Genomic DNA, 27500 nt, shown 5'->3' on the forward strand with positions numbered 1-27500 from the left:
GATATTAAAATAGGGTGAATAATACATTAGCTGTACACAGTAATCATGTGTCAGAACGTACTGAGGGGTTAAGAAAATAAAACGAAAAAAATAAAAATTATGCACCGACATTGACAGAGCAACATCACCAGAAGCATGTCATAACAAACAGCTAATAGAATCCCCCCTCCCACAACCCCTTCTCTCCCCTCCCACAACCCCTTCTCCCCCCTCCCACAACCCCTTCTCTCCCCTCCCACAACCCCTTCTCTCCCCTCCCACAACCCCTTCTCTCCCCTCCCACAACCCCTTCTCTCCCCTCCCACAACCTTCTCTCCCCTCCCACAACCCCCTTCTCTCCCCTCCCACAACCCCTTCTCTCCCCTCCCACAACCCCTTCTCTCCCCTCCCAAAACCCCCTTCTCTCCCCTCCCACAACCCCTTCTCTCCCCTCCCACAACCCCTTCTCTCCCCTCCCACAACCCCTTCTCTCCCCTCTATCACCCCTTGTCTTCCTGCGTCCTCTCTTTGACCATCACACAGAAAGCAGAGGTGAGCATTGGGGTGCAGCTAAATGTATGTACTGCTTGTGTTAAGGCGTTGTAGTACCAGGACTCACACACAGGGGGGCTCCACCTTCACAATGCAGAGGAAGCAGCGCCAACGTCAAATCACACCGGAACTCTTTTACTGTTAACTGGATATCTCTAATTACTTGAAATATCACTAATATATACACTATATATATATATATATATATATATATATATATATATATATATATATATAAACACACAAAAGTATGTGGACACCCCTTCAAATTGGTTGATTCAGCTATTTCAGCCACACACGTTGCTGACAGGTATATAGAATCGAACACACTGCCATGCAATCTCCATAGACAAACACTGGCAGTAGAATGGCCTTAATGAAGAGCTTAGTGACTTTCAACGCGGCACCGTCATAGGATGCCACCTTTCCAACAAGTCAGTTCGTCAAATTTCTGCCCTGCTAGAACTGCACCGGTCAACTGTAAATGCTGCTATTGTGAAGTGGAAATATCTAGGAGCAACAACGGCTCAGCGGCGAAGTGGTAGGCCACACAAGCTCACAGAACGGGACCGCCAACTTGACTGGCCTGAACAGAGCCCTGACCTCAACCACATCGAACACCTTTGGGATGAATTGGAACACCGACTGAGGGTCTAATCGCCCAACATCAGCGCCCGACCTCGCTAATGTTCTTGTGGCTGAATGGAAGCAAGACCCTGCAGCAATGTTCCAACATCTAGGGGAAAGCCTTCCCAGAAGAGTGGAGGCTGTTATAGCAGCAAAGGGGGGGACCAACTCCATATATTAATATTCGACGAGCAGGTGTCCACATACTTTTGGTCATGTAGTGCATCTGGAATATGTCTCACTACTGGAATGTATCTCATTTATAGCAGACATTAATACTTTATACAAGTTTAGAAAGTTATTAAGTCACATTACTGCTGTATTCTAAACTGGTTCTGATATAGACAACAGCTGCTGCTCTGAGTAAGCGCTGCTTACTGACACTGTCCCACCCACCAACCCCGGGAGCGCTACATCTTAAAGATGCACTCGGCAATATGACATCAGGAAGTCACCCAGCTGTGTATGATTGCTACGTCATATTGCTGAGTGTACCTTTAACGCTGTGAGCTGACTGGTTTCCTTTTCCTCTCTTTAATGTAAACATGGTTTCACTAGGATTGTCTTATGGTATTGCTTTCAGTAAACAGCCTGTTGGAGAAAGAAAACTCGATTGATCGTTTTATAGAAACAAATATTTCAAATGCCAAGCGTTTCTTTACAGGAATTTTTGTGTGTGTGATTTTTTTCTGCCCTTTACAAGTCTATTCCTCCTTTTGTTGTCTTTCTTCAGTTTATCAGATCCTCTTTACCTGAACTATAGTCCTGTTGAACCGAGGTACAGTGACACACACACACACACACACACACAAACACACACACACACAGACACCTGTCCCGGCTCCTCTCACCTGTTTGTCAACATTCTAGACCACGCCACATATCATGTTTCATCATCATCCTAATCACTATTGTTACAGAACATCTTTGTGCATAGAGATACAATTGTTGCGTTTCAAATGGCACCCTAGCCATTTTGGACACATCCAATGCTCTTCTTGATGTTGTAGAACTGTTTTGTGCTAGTCTAATAAACCTATCCAAAATGGCACCCTCTTCCCTACATAACACACTACTCAGAAGGCTCTGGCCAAAAGTAGTGCACTATATACAGCTGAATTCGGAAGTTTACATACACTTAGGTTGGAGTCATTAAAACTCATTTTTCAACCACTCCACAAATGTCTTGTTAACAAACTATAGTTTTGGCAAGTCGGTTAGGACATCTATTTTGTGCATGACACAAGTCATTTTTCCAACAATTGTTTACAGACAGATTATTTCACTCTCAATTCACTGTATCACAATTCCAGTGGGTCAGAAGTTTACATACACTAAGTTGACTGTGCCTTTAAACAGCTTGGACAATTCCAGAAAATGATGTCATGGCTTTAGAAGCTTCTGACAGGCTAATTGACATCATTTGAGTCAATTGGAGGTGTACCTGTGGATGTATTTCAAGGCCTACCTTCAAACTCAGTACCTCTTTGCTTGACATCATGGGAAAATCAAAAGAAATCAGACAAGACCTCAGAAAAAATGGTAGACCTTCACAAGTCTGGTTCTTTCTTGGGAGCAATTTCCAAACGCCTGAAGGTACCACGTTCATCTGTACAAACAATAGTACGCAAGTATAAACACCATGGGACCACACAGCCGTCATACCACTCAGGAAGGAGATGCGTTCTGTCTCCTAGAGATGAACGTACTTTGGTGCGAAAAGTGCAAATCAATCCCAGAACAACAGCAAAGGACCTTGTGAAGATGCTGGAGGAAACAGGTATAAAAGTATCTATATCCACAGTAAAACGAGTCCTATATCGACATAACCTCAAAGGCCGCTCAGCAAGGAAGAAGCCACTGCTCCAAAACCGCCATAAAAAAGCCAGACTACGGTTTGCAACACTTTTTGGAGAAATGTCCTCTGGTCTGATGAAACAAAAATAGGACTGTTTGGCCATAATGACCATCGTTATGTTTGGAGGAAAAAGGGCAAGGCTTGCAAGCCGAAGAACACCATCCCAACCGTGTAGCACAACCCCTTCTCTCCCCTCCCACAACCCCTTCTCTCCCCTCCATCACCCCTCGTCTTCCTGCATCCTCTCTTTGCCCCTCACACAGAAAACAGAGGTGAGCATTGGGGTGCAGCTAAATGTATGTACTGCTTGTGTTAAGGCGTTGTAGTACCAGGACTCACACACAGGGGGGCCTTCACAATGCAGAGGAAGCAGCGCCAACGTCAAATCACACCGGAACTCTTTTACTGTTAATTGGATATCTCTAATTACTTGAAATATAACTAAGTGCACCATCCCAACCGTGAAGCACGGGGGTGGCAGCATCATGCTGTGGGGGTGCTTTGCTGCAGGAGGGACTGGTGCACTTCACAAAATAGATGGCATCATGAGGAAGGAAAATTATGTGGATATATTGAAGCAACATCTCAAGACATCAGCCAGGAAGTTAAAGCTTGGTCGCAAATGTGTCTTCCAAATGGACAATGACCCCAAGCATACTTCCAAAGTTGTGGCAAAATGGCTTAAGGACAACAAAGTCAAGGTATTGGAGTGGCCATCACAAAGCCCTGACCTCAATCCTATAGAAAATGTGTGGCCAGAACTGAAAAAGCGTGTGCGAGCAAGGAGGCCTACAAACCTGACTCAGTTACACCAGCTCTGTCAGGAGGGATGGGCCAAAATTCACCCAACTTATTGTGGGAAGCTTGTGGAAGGCTACCCGAAACGTTTGACCCAAGTTAAACAATTTAAAGGCAATGCTACCAAATACTAATTGAGTGTATGTAAACTTCTGACCCACTGGGAATGTGATGAAATAAATAAAAGTTGAAATAAATCATTCTCTCTACTATTATAATGACATTTCACATTCTTAAAATAAAGTTGTGATCCTAACTGTCCTAAGACAGGGAATGTTTTACTAGGATTAAATGTCAGGAATTGTGAAAAACTGAGTTTAAATGTATTTGGCTAAGGTGTATGTAAACTTCCGACTTCAACTGTAGGGGATAGGGTGCGAGTTCAGATTAGCCTTTCCCCCTGACCTCTGTTCTGTTATAAACACCATTCTACTAATTCACACCTTTAGTCTGTCGTTGGATTCAATTATTAGTTAAGATTCAGATTCCTCTGTCTGTTTGTCATTTTCAGTCTGTCATATTTCTCTTCTCTTTGAGTCCGTTTAAAAAACAAACAAATAATAATAAAATATATATATATACCACCTGACCTCCACAGCCACGGCGTAACCATGGAGACCAACTACGAAGTCAGCCCTCCCTACTTCTTCCCTTCACAGGAAGTGGGTCACTGGTCACTACTCAAACTCCTCCTCTTCCTCCTCTTCTCCCTCCATTTGATTGGGCGAGGAGGCTGTTGGCGTGGCGGGGGCGGAGTCCTGGGAGAGCGTAGCCACAGTTACGATGCGAGGGGAAGAGCCTAAGCCCTGGTTAGAATCTTCCATGTCGTCGGTGGTGATGATGGCGAGAGATGCCCCTCCCTTCTTGTTCTGGTGGGTTTTGATGTGTTTGGAGAGATGGTCACTACGCATGAAACGCTTACTGCACTCTGGACACTCAAACCTCTTCTCTCCTGGAGGATGGATGGGGAGAGAGAGACCATCTGATTAAGAACAACACAGAAACAGGCAATGTTCCCTCTAAGTTGCCGAAGAAATATCAAATCAAATTGTATTTGTCACATGCGCCGAATACAACAGGTGTAGACCTTACAGTGAAATGCTTACAAGCCCTTAACCAACAATGCGGGGGGGTGACAATGCAAATAGTCCGGGTAGCCATGTGATTAGCTGTTCAGGAGTCTTATGGCTTGGGGATAGACGCTGTTAAGAAGCCTCTTGGACCTAGACTTGGCGCTCCGGTACCGCTTGCCGTGCAGTAGAAGAGAGAACAGTCTATGACTAGGGTGGCTGGAGTCTTTGACAATTTTTAGGACCTTCCTCTGACACCGCCTGGTATAGAGGTCCTGGATGGCAGGAAGATTGGCCCCAGTGATGTACTGGGCCGTACGCACTACCCTCTTTAGTGCCTTGCGGTCGGAGGCCGAGCAGTTGCCATACCAGGCAGTGATGCAACCAGTCAGGATGCTCTTGATAGTGCAGCTGTATAACCCTTTGAGGATCTGAGGACCCATGCCAAATCTTTTCAGTCTCCTGAAGGGAAATAGGCTTTGTCGTGCCCTCTTCACGACTGTCTTTGGACCATGATAGTTTGTTGGTGATGTGTACACCAAGGAATTTGAAGCTCTCGACGTGCTCGACTACAGCCCCGTCGATGAGAATGGAGGCGTGCTCGGTCCTCCTTTTCCTGTAGTCCACAATCATCTCCTTTGTCTTGATCACGTTGAGGGAGAGGTTGTTGTCCTGGCACCACACGGCCAGGTCACTGACCTCCTCCCTATAGGCTGTCTCATCGTTGTCGGTGATCAGGCCTACCACTGTTGTGTCATCGGCAAACTTAATGATGGTGGAGTCGTGCCTGGCCATGCAGTCATGGGTGAACAGGGAGTACAGGAGGAGACTGAGCACGCACCCCTGATGGGCTCCCGTGTTGGGGATCAGCGTGGCAGATGTGTTGTTACCTACCCTTACCACCTGAGGGCGGCCCGTCAGGAAGTCCAGGATCCAGTTGCAGAGGGAGGTGTTTAGTCCCAGGGTTCTTAGCTTAGTGATGAGCTTTGAGGGCACTATGGTGTTGAACTGTAGTTAATGAACAGCATTCTCACGTAGGTGTTCCTTTTGTCCAGGTGGGAAAGGGCAGTGTGGAGTGCAATAGAGATTGCATAAACTGTGGATCTGTTGGAGCGGTATGCAAATTGGAGTTGGTCTAGGGTTTCTGGGATAATGGTGTTGATGTGAGCCATGACCAGCCTTTCAAAGCACTTCATGGCTACAGACTTGAGTGCTACGGGTCTGTAGTCATTTAGGCAGGTTATCTTAGTGTTCTTGGGCACAGGGACTATGTTGGTCTGCTTGAAACATGTTGGTATTACAGACTCAGTCGGGGACAGGTTGAAAATGTCAGTGAAGACACTTGCAAGTTGGTCAGCGCATGCTCGGAGTACACGTCCTGGTAATCCGCCTTGTGAATGTTGACCTGTTTAAAGGTCTTACATCGGCTACGGAGAGCGTGATCACACAGTCGTCTGGAACAGCTGATGTTCTCATGCATGCTTCAGTGTTGCTTGCCTCGACACGAGCATAGAAGTAATTTAGCTCGTCTGGTAGGCTTGTGTCACTGAGCAGCTCGCGGCTGTGCTTCCCTTTGTAGTCTGTAATAGTTTGCAAGCCCTGCCACATCCGACGAGCGTCGGAGCCGGTGTAGTACGATTCAATATTAGCCTGTTTGATGGTTCGTCGGAGGGCATAGCGGGATTTCTTATAAGCGTCCGGCACCTCTACCCTTTAGCTCAGTGCGGATGTTGCCTGTAATACATAGCTTCTGGTTGGGGTATGTATGTACGGTCACTGTTGCGACGACGTCATCGATGTACTTATTGATGAAGCCAGTGACAGATGTGGTGTACTCCTCAATGCCATTGGAAGAATCCCAGAACATATTCCAGTCTGTGATAGCAAAGCAGTCCTGTAGGTTAGCATCTGCGTCATCTGACCACTTCTTTATTGACTGAGTCACTGGTGCTTCCTGCTTTAGTTTTTGCTTGTAAGCAGGAATCAGGAGGATAGAATTATGGTCAGATTTGCCAAAATTGAGGGCGAGGGAGAGCTTTGTACGCGTCTCTGTGTGTGGAGTAAAGGCGGTCTAGAGTTTCCCTCTGGTTGCACATTTAACATGCTGGTAGAAATTAGGTAAAACGGATTTAAGTTTGGGTTTGGCCGGGAGGCTTTACATGGCTCATTGCGCTCTAGCGACTCCTTGTGGCGGGCCAGGCGCCTGCAGGCTGACCTCGGTCGTCAGTTAAACAGTGTTTCCTCTGACACATTGGTGCAGCTGACTTCTGGGTTAAGTGGGCGGGTGTTAAGAAGCGCGGTTTGGCGGGTCATGTTTCGGAGGACGCATGACTCGACCTTCGCCTCCCGAGCCCGTTGGGGAGTTGCAGTGATGAGACAAGATCGAAATTGGGGAGAAAAAAGGGGGTAAAATTCAATACATTTTCTCCATTGTTTTTGATGGTAGGCCACTCTGGTAGGCCTACATTATGATCAAATAGCCACAGTAGCCTACTTGGCCACTGTAATAACTGTAACTTAAAGCGGGTACAACCTCAGTGTTCACAGTAAACGTGCGCCTGAAGTTGCACAGAATTTTCACAACTTTCAAGTTTGCGCTCAGCAGTGCCGAAAAAATTAGAGGTAACATTTTACACAGGACATACAGTGGGGAGAACAAGTATTTGATACACTGCCGATTTTGCAGGTTTTCCTACTTACAAAGCATGTAGAGGTCTGTCATTTCTATCTAAAACAAAAATCCAGAAAATCACATTGTATGATTTTTAAGTAATTAATTTGCATTTTATTGCATGACATAAGTATTTGATCACCTACCAACCAGTAAGAATTCCGGCTCTCACAGACCTGTTAGTTTTTATTTAAGAAGCCCTCCTGTTCTCCACTCATTACCTGTATTAACTGCACCTGTTTGAACTCGTTACCTGTATAAAAGACACCTGTCCACACACTCAATCAAACAGACTCCAACCTCTCCACAATGGCCAAGACCAGAGAGCTGTGTAAGGACATCAGGGATAAAATTGTAGACCTGCACAAGGCTGGGATGGGCTACATGACAATAGGCAAGCAGCTTGGTGAGAAGGCAACAACTGTTGCCGCAATTATTAGAAAATGGAAGAAGTTCAAGATGACGGTCAATCATCCTCGGTCTGGGGCTCCATGCAAGATCTCACCTAGTGGGGCATCAATGATCATGAGGAAGGTGAGGGATCAGCCCAGAACTACACGGCAGGACCTGGTCAATGACCTGAAGAGAGCTGGGACCACAGTCTCAAAGAAAACCATTAGTAACACACTACGCCGTCATGGATTAAAATCCTTCAGCGCACGCAAGGTCCCCCTGCTCAAGCCAGCGCATGTCCAGGCCCGTCTGAAGTTTGCCAATGACCATCTGGATGATCCAGAGGAGGAATGGGAGAAGGTCATGTGGTCTGATGAGACAAAAATAGAGCTTTTTGGTCTAAACTCCACTCGCCGTGTTTGGAGGAAGAAGAAGATCTTGGCCAACAACCTCCTTCCCTCAGTAAGAGCATTGAAGATGGGTCGTGGCTGGGTCTTCCAGCATGACAACGACCCGAAACACACAGCCAGGGCAACTAAGGAGTGGCTCCGTAAGAAGCATCTCAAGGTCCTGGAGTGGCCTAGCCAGTCTCCAGACCTGAACCCAATAGAACATCTTTGGAGGGAGCTGAATGTCCGTATTGCCCAGCGACAGCCCCGAAACCTGAAGGATCTGGAGAAGGTCTGTATGGAGGAGTGGGCCAAAATCCCTGCTGCAGTGTGTGCAAACCTGGTCAAGACCTACAGGAAACGTATGATCTCTGTAATTGCAAACAAAGGTTTCTGTACCAAATATTAATTTCTGCTTTTCTGATGTATCAAATACTTATGTCATGCAATAAAATGCAAATTAATTACTTAAAAATCATACAATGTGATTTTCTGGATTTTTGTTTTAGATTCCGTCTCTCACAGTTGAAGTGTACCTATGATAAAAATTACAGACCTCTACATGCTTTGTAAGTAGGAAAACCTGCAAAATCGGCAGTGTATCAAATACTTGTTCTCCCCACTGTATCTGTGTGTGTGTGTACCTGTGTGTGTCCGTCTGTGTCTCTGCAGTTCGTCCGAGCGTGTGAACCTCTTGCCACAGAAGATCCAGTTGCAGACGAAGGGTCGTTCTCCTGTGTGCCAGCGGAGGTGAGCTCTCAGGTGACTGGTCTTACCTGATAGATAGAATATTAAAGACATCTTATTTTTCTTCATAGACTGGTAAATCTCTATTTTTTGCAGTATAGACTGGTCTTACCATAGACCTTTCCACAGTATAGACTGGTCTTACCATAGACCTTTCCACAGTATAGACTGGCCTTACCATAGACCTTTCCACAGTATAGACTGGCCTTACCATAGACCTTTCCATAGTATACACTGGTCTTACCATATACCTTTCTACAGTATAGACTGATCTTACCAAAGACCTTTCTACAGTATAGACTGGTCTTACCGTAGACCTTTCCACAGTATAGACTGGTCTTACCATTTCCATAGTATAGACTGGTCTTACCATTTCCACAGTACAGACTGGTCTTACCATAGACCTTTCCACAGTATAGACTGGTCTTACCATTGACCTTTCCACAGTATAGACTGCTCTTACCATAGACCTTTACACAGTATAGACTGGTCTTACCAAAGACCTTTCTACAGTATAGACTGGTCTTACCGTAGACCTTTCCACAGTCTTTCCACTGGTCTTACCATAGACCTTTACACAGTATAGACTGGTCTTACCATAGATCTTTACACAGTATAGACTGGTCTTACCATAGACCTTTCCACAGTCTTTCCACTGGTCTTACCATAGACCTTTACACAGGATAGACTGGTCTTACCATAGACCTTTACACAGTATAGACTGGTCTTACCATAGACCTTTACACAGTATAGACTGGTCTTACCATAGACCTTTCCACAGCCCTCCATGTGACACACATGCTGCTTCTTCTTAGATGGGTCTCCACTGGTCCTGCAACACACACACACACACACACACAGTCAGAGATAGAGAGTGAGAGTGTGTGTGTGTATACATGTACCTCCCCTCTCTATCCCTACAGTTAGGACAGGAGCATGCCACCATGTACCTCCCCTCTCTATCCCTACAGTTAGGACAGGAGCATGCCACCATGTACCTCCCCTCCCCTCTCTATCCCTCCAGTTAGGACAGGAGCATGCCACCATGTACCTCCCCTCCCCTACAGTTAGGACAGGAGCATGCCACCATGTACCTCCCCTCTCTATCCCTACAGTTAGGACAGGAGCATGCCACCATGTACCTCCCCTCTCTATCCCTACAGTTAGGACAGGAGCATGCCACCATGTACCTCCCCTCCCCATCCCTACAGTTAGGACAGGAGCATGCCACCATGTACCTCCCCTCCCCTACAGTTAGGACAGGAGCATGCCACCATGTACCTCCCCTCTCTATCCCTACAGTTAGGACAGGAGCATGCCACCATGTACCTCCCCTCTCTATCCCTACAGTTAGGACAGGAGCATGCCACCCTGTACCTCCCCTCTCTATCCCTACAGTTAGGACAGGAGCATGCCACCATGTACCTCCCCTCTCTATCCCTACAGTTAGGACAGGAGCATGCCACCATGTACCTCCCCTCTCTATCCCTACAGTTAGGACAGGAGCATGCCACCATGTACCTCCCCTCCCCATCCCTCCAGTTAGGACAGGAGCATGCCACCATGTACCTCCCCTCTCTATCCCTACAGTTAGGACAGGAGCATGCCACCATGTACCTCCCCTCTCTATCCCTACAGTTAGGACAGGAGCATGCCACCATGTACCTCCCCTCTCTATCCCTACAGTTAGGACAGGAGCATGCCACCATGTACCTCCCCTCTCTATCCCTACAGTTAGGACAGGAGCATGCCACCATGTACCTCCCCTCTCCATCCCTCCAGTTAGGACAGGAGCATGCCACCCTGTACCTCCCCTCCCCTACAGTTAGGACAGGAGCATGCCACCATGTACCTCCCCTCCCCATCCCTACAGTTAGGACAGGAGCATGCCACCATGTACCTCCCCTCCCCTCTCCATCCCTACAGTTAGGACAGGAGCATGCCACCATGTACCTCCCCTCCCCATCCCTACAGTTAGGACAGGAGCATGCCACCATGTACCTCCCCTCCCCTCTCTATCCCTCCAGTTAGGACAGGAGCATGCCACCATGTACCTCCCCTCTCCATCCCTACAGTTAGGACAGGAGCATGCCACCATGTACCTCCCCTCTCCATCCCTACAGTTAGGACAGGAGCATGCCACCATGTACCTCCCCTCTCCATCCCTACAGTTAGGACAGGAGCATGCCACCATGTACCTCCCCTCTCCATCCCTACAGTTAGGACAGGAGCATGCCACCATGTACCTCCCCTCTCCATCCCTACAGTTAGGACAGGAGCATGCCACCATGTACCTCCCCTCTCCATCCCTACAGTTAGGACAGGAGCATGCCACCATGTACCTCCCCTCTCTATCCCTCCAGTTAGGACAGGAGCATGCCACCATGTACCTCCCCTCTCTATCCCTACAGTTAGGACAGGAGCATGCCACCATGTACCTCCCCTCTCCATCCCTACAGTTAGGACAGGAGCATGCCACCATGTACCTCCCCTCTCCATCCCTACAGTTAGGACAGGAGCATGCCACCATGTACCTCCCCTCTCCATCCCTACAGTTAGGACAGGAGCATGCCACCCTGTACCTCCCCTCCCCTACAGTTAGGACAGGAGCATGCCACCCTGTACCTCCCCTCTCCATCCCTACAGTTAGGACAGGAGCATGCCACCATGTACCTCCCCTCTCTATCCCTCCAGTTAGGACAGGAGCATGCCACCATGTACCTCCCCTCCCCGTCCCTACAGTTAGGACAGGAGCATGCCACCATGTACCTCCCCTCTCCATCCCTACAGATAGGACAGGAGCATGCCACCATGTACCTCCCCTCTCTATCCCTCCAGTTAGGACAGGAGCATGCCACCATGTACCTCCCCTCCCCTCTCCATCCCTACAGTTAGGACAGGAGCATGCCACCATGTACCTCCCCTCTCTATCCCTACAGTTAGGACAGGAGCATGCCACCATGTACCTCCCCTCTCCATCCCTACAGTTAGGACAGGAGCATGCCACCATGTACCTCCCCTCTCTATCCCTACAGTTAGGACAGGAGCATGCCACCATGTACCTCCCCTCTCCGTCCCTACAGTTAGGACAGGAGCATGCCACCATGTACCTCCCCTCTCTATCCCTACAGTTAGGACAGGAGCATGCCACCATGTACCTCCCCTCTCTATCCCTACAGTTAGGACAGGAGCATGCCACCATGTACCTCCCCTCTCCATCCCTCCAGTTAGGACAGGAGCATGCCACCATGTACCTCCCCTCTCTATCCCTCCAGTTAGGACAGGAGCATGCCACCATGTACCTCCCCTCCCCTACAGTTAGGACAGGAGCATGCCACCATGTACCTCCCCTCTCCATCCCTACAGTTAGGACAGGAGCATGCCACCCTGCGGAGCCTCTTGCTGGGCGGTCCTTCCTGGTCTGATGAACTCTGGACAGAACCCATCTGGTCTGGACTAAGCGATGACCCCGCCACGTTACCCACGGTTACCGTCACAGGGGATGGCTCGACCTTAACTCCTCCCTCCTGACCCTGCGGCTGACCTGGTGGAGTGTAGATTAGAGTGAAATGGAATACAGTAGAATGGAATGGAAATGTGTTTTTTTTAGTTCTGCTCCCAACCCCCCCAGAAAATAAACGAATATACATGGAGAACAACACTCAACACACACCGTCTGTCTGTCTGTCTCTCTGTCCGTCACTCTGTCTGTCTGTCTGTCTCTGTCTCTCTCTCTCTCTCTCTCCCCCTCTCTCTCTCTCTCTCTCTCTCTCTCTCTCTCTCGGTCTCTCTCTCTCTCTGTCTGTCTCTCTTTCTCTGTCTGTCTCTGTCTCTATCTCTCTATCGTGTCTGTCTCTCTGTCTGTTTCTCTCACTCTGTCTCTGTCTCCATCTCTCTATCGTGTCTGTCTCTCTCTCTCTATCGTGTCTGTCTGTCTGTCACTCTGCCTCTCTCTCTCAGTGGTCTTACCCTGTAGTCCAGTGATTGTGAGGGGTAACCCCTGCATCTGTACCCCTGTGGTTCCCAGCCCAGCGATGCTGACTGTCTGCACCCCCGACCCAGGGTTGATCTGGGCTGTGCTCAGCGTCAGGGGAGCCCCTCCCAGCTGCATGAAGCCCCCCCCTCCCACCGCCCCCCCGCCCACAGGGGCCAGGGTCAGCTGCTGGGGCACAGACATCCCCCCGGGGAGCTGCAGGGTCTGCCACGTGATCTGGCCCGACGGGGAGAGGGTTGGGGTCCGGATCAGAACCTGGAGGAATCAATTAATACAAAAAGGATATCAATCATTCAGACATTCAATTCAAATCAATACAACACACGTTACAATCATTGAGGATAGAATAAAAATAAGTCTACAGATTTATTTCCCTTTAATTTACTGCCCCACAAATATCCCCAAATCCCCAGGTACAATGGAGTGGGAATGAATCAACTAAAAACAATAAAGAAGGTAGTTAACAAAAGAGAAGAGAGAGCAGCTAGCTAGCTACCTGTTGGTTCTGGAAGGCTTGTATGGGCTGTAGGGTCCCGCCTGGTCCTAACTGAAAGGTTTGGATCTGCTGGCTCTGGAACTGGTGGAAACAAACAGTTTACCCACTTTCTGCGGATTCACTGTGTGTGTGTGTGTGTGTGTGTGTGTGTGTGTGTGTGTGTGTGTGTGTGTGTGTGTGCGCGTGCGTGCATGTGTGTGTTACCTGGTTCTGTGGCTGGATCTGGGCCTGTGTGAACTGATGTGGCTGTATCTGGATCTGCTGCAACACCTGGTTGCCCATCTGGAGAATGATGATAACAACAACTTAGAATATCATTTATTATAGTATAGTCCCATATCATATCATACTCAAATAGAATAGAACGGAAGGTTAAAAGGTCAAATCAGAGGAGTAGAACCCACCTGTCCCACGATGACCTGCTGGATGGTCCCTGGAGGATCTGATTGGCCCTGCAGTCCGTTGGCCTGACTCTGGACCTGTAAATCAATCAACCAACCAACCAAACAATTAATCAACCAATCAATCCATTAATCAATCAACCAAACAATCAAATCAATACATCACAGATGTTTAGTCACACAAACACACGCACACACACACACATACCATCTGAGAGTCCTGGTCGCTGGGTTGGTTCTGTGCATCTCTCTCCGCCCCTCCGTCCGACCCGGCTACAGAACTCAGCTGTGTTCCGTCTGACGACACTCCATCCCCCCCGGTAACAGTTGTTATGGTACCACCAGACGACCCGGTAACAGTAACTGCCCCGGACACCGCTGCTGCCGTTGTCGTCACAAGCTGGTTGCCGTTAGCTATGGTAAAGCTGCCATCGGCTGATTGGATAAGCTGCACGGCTCCGCTCCCTGCTAAATTATTCATGACCGGCAGGGCGAGGGTCATACCGCCGATGTTTATGGGTACTGTAGTCATGACCTGGGTCTGGGAGCCCTGTAAGGTCTGCATCTGCAGCGGGAAGGACTGGGCGGAACGAAGCTGCAATGTCTGATTGGCTGAGCTAGTGAGGATGGCCTGCTGATTGGCTGGCTGTAGGATTGCCTGGGTCTGGGATTGGTTCTGGGTCTGGATCAGCTGGACCTGCTCTGGTAGACCCCCCTGGGCTGGACTGAATAGAATAGAATAACTTTATCTGTTTCCATCTAAAAAAGTTAATTTCCCACTTTTTATCGGCCCAAAGCGCCTCTCTAACCTCTAACCTCTAACCTCTAGACCACCAGTATAACCTCTAAACCAGGGGTTTTCAAACCTCTTCTCGGGGACCCTCAGCCGTTCTATGTATTTTAACTATTCCACAGCTAGCTCACCTGATTCAACTGGTTAACTAATCATCAAGCCCTTGACTAGGTGAATCAGGTGAGTTGACCAGGTGAACCAGGTTACAACAAACATGTGAAACATCTGGGGGTCCATGAGGAGAGGTTTGAGAACCACTGCTCTAGACCAGCTGCCACCCACCTGATGTGTCTGTACTGGCCCCCCAGGGATGCGGTCTGGGGGCTGATGTGTCTGTACTGCCCCCCCAGGGATGCGGTCTGGGGGCTGATGTGGATCTGTTGGCCGTCGGCCGTCTGCAGGTGGGGGATCACCTGGTATTGGACCCCACCCCCTGACGACGGCATGTTTTGCACCTGGACAGTGACCAAAACATTAACATTACATAAAAACAGTCTCATTAGTTGGGCATGTTCTGAACACTAACAGAGATAGTATAGCATACAGTAATCCACCACATATAGCTAAGAAAAATACAATTATATGTTATAGGACCAGAATTTCCACAACTGCCTCCATCCAGTCAGACAACTTTCCCTTCCATACACTCACACACGTACACACGTACACACGCACACACGTACACACACACACACACACCTGGATGATCTGGAACTGCTGCTGCTGCGCCTGCTGATTGGCTGCTACGGTGTTAGTCCCGCCCACAGCCTTCATCGTACGGCCTGCCGGAGCACTGTCATTGGCTGAAGTGGTGGCCAGCGTCACGGCGACTGGTTGATTGGCAGTGTCCTTGGCCATCTGGGGAGCAGTAGTGATGATCTGCCAGCCGTTGCCAGTGAACTGGGCAGGAACCAGTTCCAACTGCTGCTGAACCAAAGTCTGATTACCTGCTGCGTCTACCACTATATGACCCTGGAACTGGCCACCCTGCACCTGCAAATAAACATACATAAACAATAAATAAAATAATAAGAAAACATAATTGAACAAAAGTGCTAGAGTAGGAACTTGAGTCTGATTCCCGGCTGAGTGTACAGGTATCTGGCTCCCTGCAGCCGGAAGCCCATTCAACACAGTGACACTTTACTGAAAGTCTGCAGGTATAATGCCTTGTAACTTGTCAGCATGTATGAGCCTTTATAGGTTGTTATTAGTACAGAACTTACATTGCCAACATAATACCATTGCGGTAACAAGTGTAACAGCAACAAGTACAGTTATAGGAGAAACCAAACATTTACAGTGTTTTCAGAAAGTATTCACGCCCCTTGACTTTTTCCACATTTTGTTGTGTTACAGCCTGAATTAAAAATGTATTACATTTAGATTTTTGTCACAATACCCCATAATGTCAAAATGTTTACAAATTAATTAAAAATGAAAATCTGAAATGTCTTTAGTCAATAAGTATTCAACCCCTTTGTTATGGCAAGCCTAAATAAGACAGGAGCAAATATTTGCTTAACAAGTCACATAAGTTGCATGGACTCACTCTGTGTGCAATAATTGGGTTTAACATGACTTTTGAATGACTACATAATCTCTGTACCCCAAACATACAATTATCTGTAAGGTCCCTTAGTCGAGCAGTGAATTTCAAACACAGATTCAACCACAAAGATCAGGGAGGTTTTCCAATGCCGCGCAAAGAAGGGCACCTATTGGTAGATGGGTAAAACATTTAATAAGTAGACATTGAATATCCCTTTGAGCATGGTGAAGTTATTAATTAAGCTCTGGATGGTGTATCAATACACCCAGTCACTAGAAAGATACAGGCATCCTTCCTTTAGTAACTCAGTTGCCGGAGAGGAAGGAAACCGCTCAGAGATTTCACCATGAGGACAAAGCTGACTTTAAAACAGTTACAGGGTTTAATGGCTGTGATAGGAGAACACTGAAGATGGATCAACAACATTGTAGTTACTCCACTACACTAACCTAAATGACAGAGTGAATAGAAGGAAACCTGTACAGAATACTTTTATCTCAAAACTTGCATCCTGTTTGCAACAAGGCACTAAAGTAATCCTGCAAAACATTTGGCAAAGCACTTTACTTTTTCTCCTGAATACAAAGTGTTATGTTTGGGGGCAAATCCAACACAACACATTACTGAGTACCACTCTTCATATTTTCAAACATAGTGGTGGCTGCATCATGTTATGGGTATGCTTGTAATTGTTAAGGACTGGGGAGTTTTTCAGGATAAAAAAAGGAATGGAATGGAGCTAAGCACAGGCAAAATCCTAGAGGAAAAACTTGTTCAGTCTGTTTCCCACCAGACACTGGGAGATAAATTCACCTTTCAGCAGGACAATAACATAAAACACAAGGCCAAATCTACACTGGAGTTGCTTTCCAAGAAAACAGTGAATGTTCCTGAGTGGCCGAGTTACCGTTTTGACTTAAATCTGCTGAAAATCTATGGCAAGACAAGAAAATGGTTGTCTAGCAATGATCAACACCGAATTTGACAGAGCCTGAATCATTTTTTAAAGAATAATGGCCAAATATTGTACAAACAGGTGTGCAAAGCTCTTAGAGACTTACCCAGAAAATGTGCAGATGTAATTGCTGCCAAAGGTGATTCTAACATGTATTGACTCAGGGGTGTAAATGAGATATTCTGTATTACATCTTCTATACATTTGCAAACATTTCTAAAAACATGTTTTCACTTTGTCATTATGGGGTATTGTGTGTAGATTGGGTGAGAAAACAAATCAATTAAATGCATTTTGAATTCAGGCTGTAACACAACAAAATGTGGAATTAATCAAGGGGTATGCATACTTTCTGAAGGCACTGTACATATACAATACAATTATTATTATCATGCATTTAACCACCTGTCCCTCCACTCCTCCCTGACCTCCTATCTTGCTGCAGGTCGCAGCCAGCAGGGCTAGGGGAGACGGCTGGGAATCCTAGAGAGAATACACACACACACACAGAACACACACACACACACACACACAGAACACAAACAGGTAGATCGAGGGAATTCAAAAATAGAACACACATTCATACACAGAGAACATACAAACAAAGACAGACAGAGAGAGAGAGATCAAAATCCAGAAAAGAGCTGTTCAATTCTACAACCACCTAAAAGGAAGCGATTCCCAAACCTTCGATAACAAAGCCATCACTTACAGAGAGATGAGCCTAGAGAAGAGTTCCCTCAGCAAGCTGGTCCTGGGGCTCTGTTCACAAACACGAACAGACCCCACAGAGCCCCAGGACAGCAACACAATTAGAACCAACCAAATCATGAGACACATTGGAAATAATTAACCAAAAAACTGAGCAAACTGGACTGCTATCTGGCCCTAAACAGAGAGCACACAGTGGCAGAATACCTGACCACTGTCACTGACCCAAAATTAAGGAACGCTTTGACTATGTACAGACTCAGTGAGCATAGCCTTGCTATTGAGAGAGGCTGCCCTAGGCAGACCTGGCTCTCAAGAGAAGACAGGCTATGTGCACACTGCCCACAAAATTAGGTGGAGACTGAGCTGCACTTCCTAACCTCCTGCCAAATGTATGACCATATTAGAGACACATATTTCCCTCAGATTACACAGACCCACAAATAATTCGAAAAACAAATCCAATTTTGATAAACTCCCATATCTATTAGGTGAAATACCACAGCAGCAAGATTTGTGACCTGTTTCCACAAGAAAATGGCAACCAGTGAAAAACAAACACCATTGTAAATACAACCCATATTTATGTTAATTTATTTTCCCTTTTTGTACTTCAACACTGTACATAGCCATAATATGACATTTGAAATGTCTCTATTCCTCTGACACTTTTGTGAGTGTAATGTTTACTGTTCATTTCTGATTGTTTATTTCACTTTTGTTTATTATCTATTTCACTTGCTTTGGCAATGTAAACATGTGTTTCCCATGACAATAAAGCCCTTAAATTGAATTGAATGGAGAGAGAGAGAGAGAGAGAGAGAGAGAGAGAGAGAGAGAGAGAGAGAGAGAGAGAGAGAGAGAGAGAGAGAGAGAGAGAGAGAGAGAGAGAGAGAGAGAGAGAGAGAGAGAGAGAGAGAGAGAGAGAGAGAGAAAGAGACAGCGAGAGAGAGAGACAGAGAGAGAGAGAGAGAGAGAGAGAGAGAGAGAGAGAGAGAGAGAGAGAGAGAGAGAGACAGAGAGAGACAGAGACAGAGACAGAGACAGAGACAGAGACAGAGAGAGAGAGAGAGAGAGAGAGAGAGAGAGAGAGAGAGAGAGAGAGAGAGAGAGAGCAACACAGGCATCACCTACAGAGAGATGAACCTGGAGAAGAGTCCCCTCAGCAAGCTGGTCCTGGAGCTCTGTTCACAAACACAGACCCCACAGAGCCCCAGGACAGCAACACAATTAGACCCAACCAAATCATGAGAAAAAAAAAAGATAATTACTTGACACATTGGAAAGAATTAACAAAAAAAATGCTATTTTGCCCTAAGCACACAGTGGCAGAATACCTGACCACTGTGACTGACCCAAACTTAAGGAAAGCTTTGACTATGTACAGACTCAGTGAGCATAGCCTTGCTATTGAGAAAGGCCGCCGTAGGCAGACCTGGCTCTCAAGAGAAGACAGGCTATGTGCACACTGCCCACAATATGAGGTGGAAACTGAGCTGCACTTCCTAACCTCCTGCCAAATGTATGACCATATTAGAGACACATATTTCCCTCAAATTACAGCGATCCACAAAGAATTTGAAAACAAATAAACAAAACAAACAAATAAACTCCCTTATCTACTGGGTGAAAAACCAGTGTGCCATCACAGCTGCAAGATTTGTGACTTGTTGCCAAAAGAAAAGGGCAACTAGTGAAGAACAAACACCATTGTAAATACAACCCATTTATGTTTATTTGTTTTCCCATTTGTACTTTAACTATTTGCACATTGTTACAACACTGTATATAGACATAATATGACATTTGAAATGTCTTTATTCTTTTGGAACTTCTGAGTGTAATGTTTACTGTTAATATTTATTGTTGCCAATAAAGCGCTTAAATTGAATTGAATTGAATTGAATTGAGAGAGAGAGAGAGAGAGAGAGAGAGAGAGAGAGAGAGAGAGAGAGAAGATAGCGACAGAGAGAGCGAGAGAGAGAGAGACAGAGAGAGAGAGAGAGAGAGAGAGAGAAGAAAGTTAGCGACAGAGAGAGTGAGAGAGAGAGAGGGAGAGAGAGAGAGAGAGAGAGAAAGATAACGACAGAGAGAGCGAGAGAGTGAGATAGAGAGAGACAGAGAGACAGATAGACAGAGAGACAGAGAGAGAGAGAGAGAGAGAGAGAGAGAGAGAGAGAGAGAGAGAGAGAGAGAAAGAGCAATAGTCAGTAGAGAGTAATAGGCAGTAGAAGTGGGTAGCATTACAGGAAGTGAGTGTGTGGGTGTGAGAAACACATTTCTCTGTTCTCTCAGAGCAGCGGAAGAGAAGCCTCCCTCTCACTCTCTCAGAGAAAAGGAACTAGGTCGCGGGCAAATATTTAATGTCACACACATGCACAGCACACCTATACATCTGTCTGTAAAGACAGATAGTGTTATTTTTTTTACAGACGATACAGAAGTCTACATCAACACTAGAGTCAAACATGCCTTTGGAAACCCTGTCAGAACACATGCTATGGAAATGCTCTGAAAATATTAAATAAATATTCACTTTTATACAGTAATATGCATATCTCATAGACATTGAGGCAAAGTCCATTATTTGTGTTGAAAGACATTGTGCAATCCTCTGAACTTGGTCTCTATACAGAACCAGGAAGTTATTTTTTATGTGTGTGTGTGTGTGTGTGTGTCTGTGTCTGTGTGTGCCTGTGTGTGTGTCTGTGTGTGTGATTGGAGAGGAAGAAAGCACCCAAACTATATGGGGGGGGTCCAGTCTACCTGTGATCCAGAACGTTTGCCTTTCTTGCCTGGTTTCCCTTCTTCTGATCCCGACACATCAGTCTTCTGATCTGAGGACCATAAATCAGACAATACTTGATGAACAATCAATAGACTATCACTTTAGGACTGAGTGATTAGTGATCACCTTTATCAATAACACTGTGAGTGAAGGGAGATCAGATGCGGTTATTTCCCTGCACGTGGTTTTATAACAGTGTAGTGACACCATATGGTTAAACTCCTGGCCATAAAGGCATATGCAGTGATCGGAACCTTATTAGAGACTGTATTACAGAGAAACAGATACCTGTAGACTATTGTCTCTTATTTAGGAAAACGCTATATCCTCAAAGGGTTATTGTAGGTATCAGGCAGGCTACGTGCGCAGAAAGAGAGAGAGGGTGGAGACGAAGAAGAGAGGGGGAGGGTACCTACCACTCATAACGCATTCATAAACCGGAGAGGAGAGGCTAGGGGAGAAAGGCCGGCTGAAGCACCGGGGAAGGACGGCCTATTTTCTCCGCGAATGGCTCGCGCTGGGCTGTGGCGTCGCTCCCGTTAGCACCGAAACCACCCACCCGGCAGGAAGGGCGGTACCAAGCTCGAGCAACAATCAAACCTCCCGTTATAACGGGGAAGAGTCCGTTGTCCGCACCCGACGCCACTCAAAACCAACCAAAAACACACTTTAACGACCGTCGCGCGTAAATTCTATTAACGGAAAAAATCGAGCGTTTGCATAAATGTATCCTGATCGAAGTTGGTAGTGTGTGTCCGCGGTAGGCCCACCCACTTTCATTTACCCAACACCCCTCTCTCTCTCCTCTTTCTGCCGCTGCTGTTTCTGTCGCTAGGTAGCCTACAACAAGCCTTTCCAACGATCTTCATGCAAAAATACACCTTATCAATAGCACTATTTTATGTATATTCTTTATAGTTGCACTGTATAATTGCATCTGGAGACAGATAGATAGCTGTGGCTTTTTGTGGGCGGTGTGCTCCTCCCACATATTCAGATTGGATGGCAGACTCGGTCTGCGAGGGTTGAGATGGGAGTTGTATTTGGCGAAGCCTCGCCTTCAAAATATGTGATGGTGGCGGCGACTCCATCTCCCAGCCTGCTTTGTCACTAGTTAACACAGCCACACAGTCATAAACCCCGCCTATTTCTAAGATTGTTCTTCTAAAAATCAGACTTTAAACCTAACTCTAACCACACTGCTAATCGTATAACTAACCTTAAATTCATTTTTGTTTTCATTTATTTTTACAATATAGCCCATTTCGACTTTGTGGCTGTGCTATCTAGTGGGAACCGCTGCGTTGTGCTAGTGTAGGGTAATACATTATCTCTTTTTTTAAATAAACTAGTCAATTCAATTCAAAGAGTTTATTGGCATGGGAAACATATGTTTACATTGCCAAAGCAAGTGAAATAGATAAACAAAAGTGAAATAAACAATGAAATGAACAGTAAACATTACGTTTCAAATGAATAGTATGAAAATGTATGCACTCACTAACTGTAAGTCGCTCTGGATAAGAGCGTCTGCTAAATGACTAAAATGTAAATGTAAAAATGAATAGAGATTTCAAATGTCAAAAAATGGCTATGTACAGTGTTATAACAATGTGCAAATAGCTAAAATAAACATAAATATGGGTTGTATTTACAATGGTGTTTGTTCTTCACTGGTTGCCCTTTTCTTGTGGCAACAGGTTACAAAGCATCATACCGGATGTATTTCTGTATATTGTAAGTTATATATCTTGAAAACTTGATTGATGACATGCAAAACATCTTGGGATTATATCAACAATGGATTAATGAAACAAATACCAAAAAATATAACTCCACCCAAAAGCTTTCCTTTAAGAACGGGAAGCATAGAAATAGCGCACATAGAACAGATCTACCGCTTCTTAGACTTGCTTTTAATGCGATTGAAAGATCTATAACTCACATTTCTATGTGAATTTGGTCGCGTCAACTACTACAGACATTAAGAATTACATCTATCTAGACACTCTAAACTGCTAATAAAACTGCCATTGTCACAAAACACACAAATAGACAGAAACCAGCCAGTAAACATAACTTCAGTTCTTTATTCAGATTCAAAGTGTCCACTGCTTGAGGCAGTCTTAAAAACAAACAAAAATGATAAAGTGAATTAAACAGTACAGTACACAGGTATCCATTTCTATTGGCTATTGTCTATATTTACGTTTGAATAATTTAGCAGACACTCTTATCCAGAGCGAAGATCTCCTGGTCCTGTTCAGTGAAAGGTCTTACTATCAGGGACGTGGTGGTAAAATAGGTGGGTAAACTCTCCGGTAACGTAAACACTACCTATGCTAATTTAGCGTAATAATAGGTGTGTAAACATTATTTTCCAAATAAAATGTAGCCAATTTAAAAAAAATTGTGTGTTTACCCTCCGCTTCATCCCATGTCTAATAAAAGTTCAACTCCACTGCCTGACTGTTGTATAAAAAGATGATTAAAAAGTTAAACCTTTAATTACTATTTTACATGACCTGTTGTCAATGGATCGTACAATAAACAGCATTGTCTTAACCCACATAGAAAAGTAGCCCATCGACATCAAAAGTCAACATAAAAACCAAAAGCTGAAGATGCAGATGTGACTTAAGTGGCAGTTATATCAGATGATCTTAGTTGTTCTAGTTAGGCTGCATATAGAGAGCCAGACCAATTGTGACCTTTTTTCCTCTAATTGGTGTTTTGACCAATCACATTAGATATTTTCACATCATATTTTTAAGAGCTGATCCGATTGGTCAAAAGACCAATTTGTGATAAAAGGATCAGAATTGGGCTGCCTGTCTAAACACAGAACCACAGATCTCCATCTCGACCAGTGTCTCTCAAAACCTTTTTAGTACCAGGGATCAACAAGTGATGGTTTTCCTGGGTTGTGTTCAGTAGGGCACACCATAGCAAAACATTCTGCAATGGTAAATATACACTCTCCTACGTATTTATTTGGACAGTGAAGCTAAAACGTTTAATTTGGCTCTATACTCACGCATTTTGGATTTGAGATGAAAGGTAAATAATGTACTGTGTCATTTTGGAGTCACTTTTATTGTACATAAGAATATAATACATTTCTGAACACTACATTAATGTGGATGCTACCATGATTATGGATAATCATGAATGAATCGTGAATAATGATGAGTGAGAAAGTTACAGAGGCACAAAGATCATACCCCCAAGATATGCTAACCTCTCACTATTACCAATACCGGGGGAGTTTAACATTTTTTTGGGAGGGTATGATATTTATACCTCTACCATTCATTTATATTGGGCACAACATAATCTGAAACACAACCAAAACAAACTGCAAATGCATCACAAGCTTGATGTAGTCATTGTGTGCTAGGAATATGGGACCACAGACTAAACTTCAGTACTTTAATACAAATATAAGTGAATTTGTCCAAATACTTATGACCCCTTCAAATGGGGGGGACGACTAGATACATAAAGTGCTTTCATTTTTAAACCAGTAAAAAATATATGTATGAAAATACACTCAAATAAAAAAAAGTTTACATTTCCAATCGTTCTGTTTTTTACAACCAGCTAAATAAAGTTCTGAACCAGTTCGAACCAAAATAAGTACCGTTTTATATCGTTACTTGCTACGGAGCGGGCAAGATATAGTTGTTTACATGTGTGACGGACTGACAAGAGTAGGGCGCGAGATGCAACACATTCTGTGGGTGGGGAGAGCGCGACAGGGTGGAGGAGGAGGCTTGGCTGAAAGCGCTGGGCATCTTGTGATGACAAACATGATCTGAATTAGGCCCACAGAGTTATACCTACGGATGAGCGGCTTCTATTGGAGGAACTTTGAATGTCTTTGAACTTCAGAGAGTTGGCTTAACTTTGGACCAGAGCTAGTTAGCTAGCTAACAGGCTTGTGTGTGCAGAGCGGCACCAGAATTAAAAACATGTCTGTTGTGGGTTCGATTCCCATGGGGGGGGGGGGGCCAGTATGAAAATGTATGCACTCACTAACTGTAAGTCGCTCTGGATAAGAGCGTCTGCTAAATGACTAAAATGTAATGTCTCCAATGCGAAATGTGATAACTATAGTATCCCTAACTAGCATTGAAAAAGTTAACCCATTCTTCTCCAATTAAAAATCTCTCTCCCTATATTCTCAATTGCGCTTGTAACATCAGTCGGATACAGCGATGCGTCAGAGGGACAGGTACACTACACATGCACACACTGGCAGGCAGACGCTGGAACAAGTTTCTGATTGACAGAGGGAGGGCTTTGCAAAGGCGCTTAGTTGCGTTTTTTTGTGGGACTGAAAAAAAAAAACCCGGAACATAAAATAACGTTATTAACCGGTTCCTATGCTTTTAAAATAACCGTTCTGTTCCGGAACAGTATAGATCACTTTCCTTCCCGGTTCTGATTCTATTCCTTGAAAAATGTCGTTATTTTCAGGTTTTCGGTTTCTGTTCCCTGAACCGGTTCCAACCCTTGCATTCTGTTCTGTCGCCTCATATAAACATTTGATCTCAAATCCAAAATGGTGGAGGATAGAGACTAATTCAACGTTTTTGCTTCACTGTCCAAATAAACACTTAAGGGAGTTGTATATTCTCACTGGAGGATTTCAGGTGCTACCTCCTGTGTCCCTACTGAACATGACTGATTAAATAAGGTGGCAGAGGGACCCGTGGTGGAGGTCTGGGTTCTAGTCTGAACTGTGGCGGTACTAAAGCAGGACAATGTGTGTCAGTGTGACTACGTCCTAATTATCTCGCCTTCCTTCCAAAGTGTGCACATGTCCACTTGAAGGATTTGAAGGGAAATTACTGGTGTAAGAAATATGGTGGAAGCACCTTTTAGCCCATGCCTCCTACAATCCAATGCTTTCAGATTTGTGGTAAGAAGTGAACGAGTGTACACTTCAGGAGAAAGGAGAGATAATTGGGACGCACACTGTCTGCTGGGTCTCTCCCTCCGGGCCTACAGGGTGTAATTCTCTGTTCTGACCAACAGGGGGCACGGTCTGCTTGTCTCTAGGCTCTAAGATCTTTCTGGATGCTGTGGAGAGAGAAAGGTAGAAAGAGAGATATTTTTTATTTTAAACAACCTATACATTCTCTCTCACACACACAAACACACACACACACGCACGCGCACACCTACCTCTCCAGGTAATCTTGGACGTTGCTGTGGCCCTTGTGTTGAGCCAAATGGACCAGTTGTCCGGTTGCACAGCGTCCTTCTCTCCGTCGACACAGACTGCAGTTACAGATACCTCTACACAGAGGACACTCCCAGTCCTGGAGACAGAGAGGGATACAGAGATATATACAGAGAGACAGAGAGTGAGATACAGAGAGAGAGAGATACAGAGATACAGAGAGAGAGATACAGAGACACAAAGAGAGAGAGAGAGATAATGAGAGAGAGAGAGCGAGAGAGAGTCAGACAGATACAGAGAGAGAGAGACACAGAGAGGGAGAGAGAGACAGAGAGAGAGAGAGAGAGACAGAGAGGAGAGAGAGAGAGACACAGAGAGAGATACAGAGAGAGAGAGAGATACAGAGACAAAGAGAGAGACAGAGGGAGAGAGAGAGATAATGAGAGAGACAGACAGATACAGAGAGAGATGCAGAGAGAGAGAGAGACACGCAGAGAGAGAGAGAGACACACAGAGAGAGAGAGACAGAGCACAGAGAGAGACACACACAGAGAGAGAGAGAGACACACACAGAGAGAGAGAGAGAACACACACAGAGAGAGAATGCTAATATGGTATAAATAGGAACTAACTAATTCAATCGAATTGATCAAAACAGGAGAATTCTTTATCTGGCTAAAAATCAACAAGGAGGCTATCTTAACAGATAACAACGTCTTCCTCTGTGCTACATACATTCCCCCCTCAGAGTCACCCTACTTCAATGAAGAGAGTTTCTCCATTCTAGAGGGGGAGATTAGTCACTTTCAGGCCCAAGGCAATGTGCTGGTCTGTGGAGACCTGAATGCTAGAACAGCAGAAGAACTAGACACTATTAACAGTCATGGGGACAAACACTTACCGGGAAGCAACAACCTTTCCCTCCCCACATACCCCCCAGAAACAACTATGACAAAGTGAAACACAAAAATGGAGTACAGCTCCTGAAGCTCTGCCGAACACTGGGTCTGTACATAGTCAATGGTAGGCTAAGAGGGGACTCTTTTGGTAGGTACACCTACAGCTCATCCCTTGGCAGCAGTACTGTAGACTACTTCATCACCGACCTCAACCCAGAGTCTCTCAGAGCCTTCACAGTCAGCCCACTAACACCTCTCTCTGACCACAGTAAAATCACAGTGTATCTGAAAAGAGCAGAACCCAACCATGAAGCATCACGGCCCAATAAATTACATGGTATTAAACAGACCTACAGATGGCGTGCAAACAGTACAGAAATCTACCAAAAAGCAATTAGTAGCCAAAAAATACAATCTCTCCTGGACAACTTTTTAGCCTTAACATTCTCCTACAGCAATGAAGGTGTAAATTTGGCCGTTTGGAAGCCTCCTTGGCTAATCTAAAGAAACATAAGAGCAAACCAAAAAGAATAGATAATGAAAAATGGTTTGATAATGATTGCAAAACTGTAAGAAAGTCATTGAGAAATATATCTAATCAAAAACACAGAGACCCAGACAACTAAAATATACGCC

At 45.3% G+C, this 27500-nt stretch overlaps 2 protein-coding genes across 3 annotated transcripts in view; both read right to left on the reverse strand.

The window, feature by feature from the left end:
• Window positions 1–4115: 4115 nt before the first annotated feature.
• On the reverse strand, window positions 4116–21751 carry LOC121572641 (transcription factor Sp4-like). 2 transcript variants are annotated; one of them, XM_045222132.1, is made up of 15 exons: window positions 21191–21751; window positions 20753–20823; window positions 17681–17758; window positions 15468–15761; window positions 15051–15223; window positions 14184–14700; window positions 13979–14053; window positions 13827–13856; window positions 13779–13796; window positions 13575–13655; window positions 13054–13333; window positions 12430–12628; window positions 9849–9916; window positions 8982–9113; window positions 4116–4766 (listed from the first exon to the last, which is right to left on the reverse strand). In XM_045222132.1, exons 1-15 carry the CDS (start codon window positions 21195–21197, stop codon window positions 4492–4494), a joined length of 2298 nt encoding a protein of 765 aa, XP_045078067.1. In that variant the 5' UTR covers window positions 21198–21751; the 3' UTR covers window positions 4116–4491. The 2 variants fall into 2 exon arrangements, with proteins under 2 accessions (XP_045078067.1, XP_045078066.1); XM_045222131.1 differs by having other exon boundaries at window positions 13779–13856.
• A 3139-nt stretch (window positions 21752–24890) lies between these two features.
• The window catches only part of LOC121573027 (cell division cycle-associated 7-like protein), a 17433-nt gene continuing 14823 nt past the window's right edge, over window positions 24891–27500 (reverse strand). The window contains exons 10-11 of the mRNA XM_041885064.2: window positions 25968–26104; window positions 24891–25862 (exon numbers count right to left, since the gene is read on the reverse strand). Of these exons, the coding sequence (XP_041740998.2) occupies window positions 25838–25862; window positions 25968–26104 (162 nt within the window). The 3' untranslated portion in view covers window positions 24891–25837. The remainder of the gene's footprint in view (window positions 25863–25967; window positions 26105–27500) is intronic.

Source organism: Coregonus clupeaformis, chromosome 8 (genome assembly GCF_020615455.1).
Source record: "Coregonus clupeaformis isolate EN_2021a chromosome 8, ASM2061545v1, whole genome shotgun sequence".
Taxonomy (NCBI): domain Eukaryota; kingdom Metazoa; phylum Chordata; class Actinopteri; order Salmoniformes; family Salmonidae; genus Coregonus; species Coregonus clupeaformis.

What these genes read in the sequence shown, in the direction of transcription:
- LOC121572641 (XM_045222131.1), bottom strand. An exon ending in AGCAGTTCCAGATCATCCAG is followed by an intron (nt 15,224 to 15,467) that starts GTGTGTGTGTGT and finishes GTCACTGTCCAG; the next exon opens with GTGCAAAACATGCCGTCGTC. An exon ending in AGCAGGTCATCGTGGGACAG is followed by an intron (nt 13,857 to 13,978) that starts GTGGGTTCTACT and finishes ATCATTCTCCAG; the next exon opens with ATGGGCAACCAGGTGTTGCA.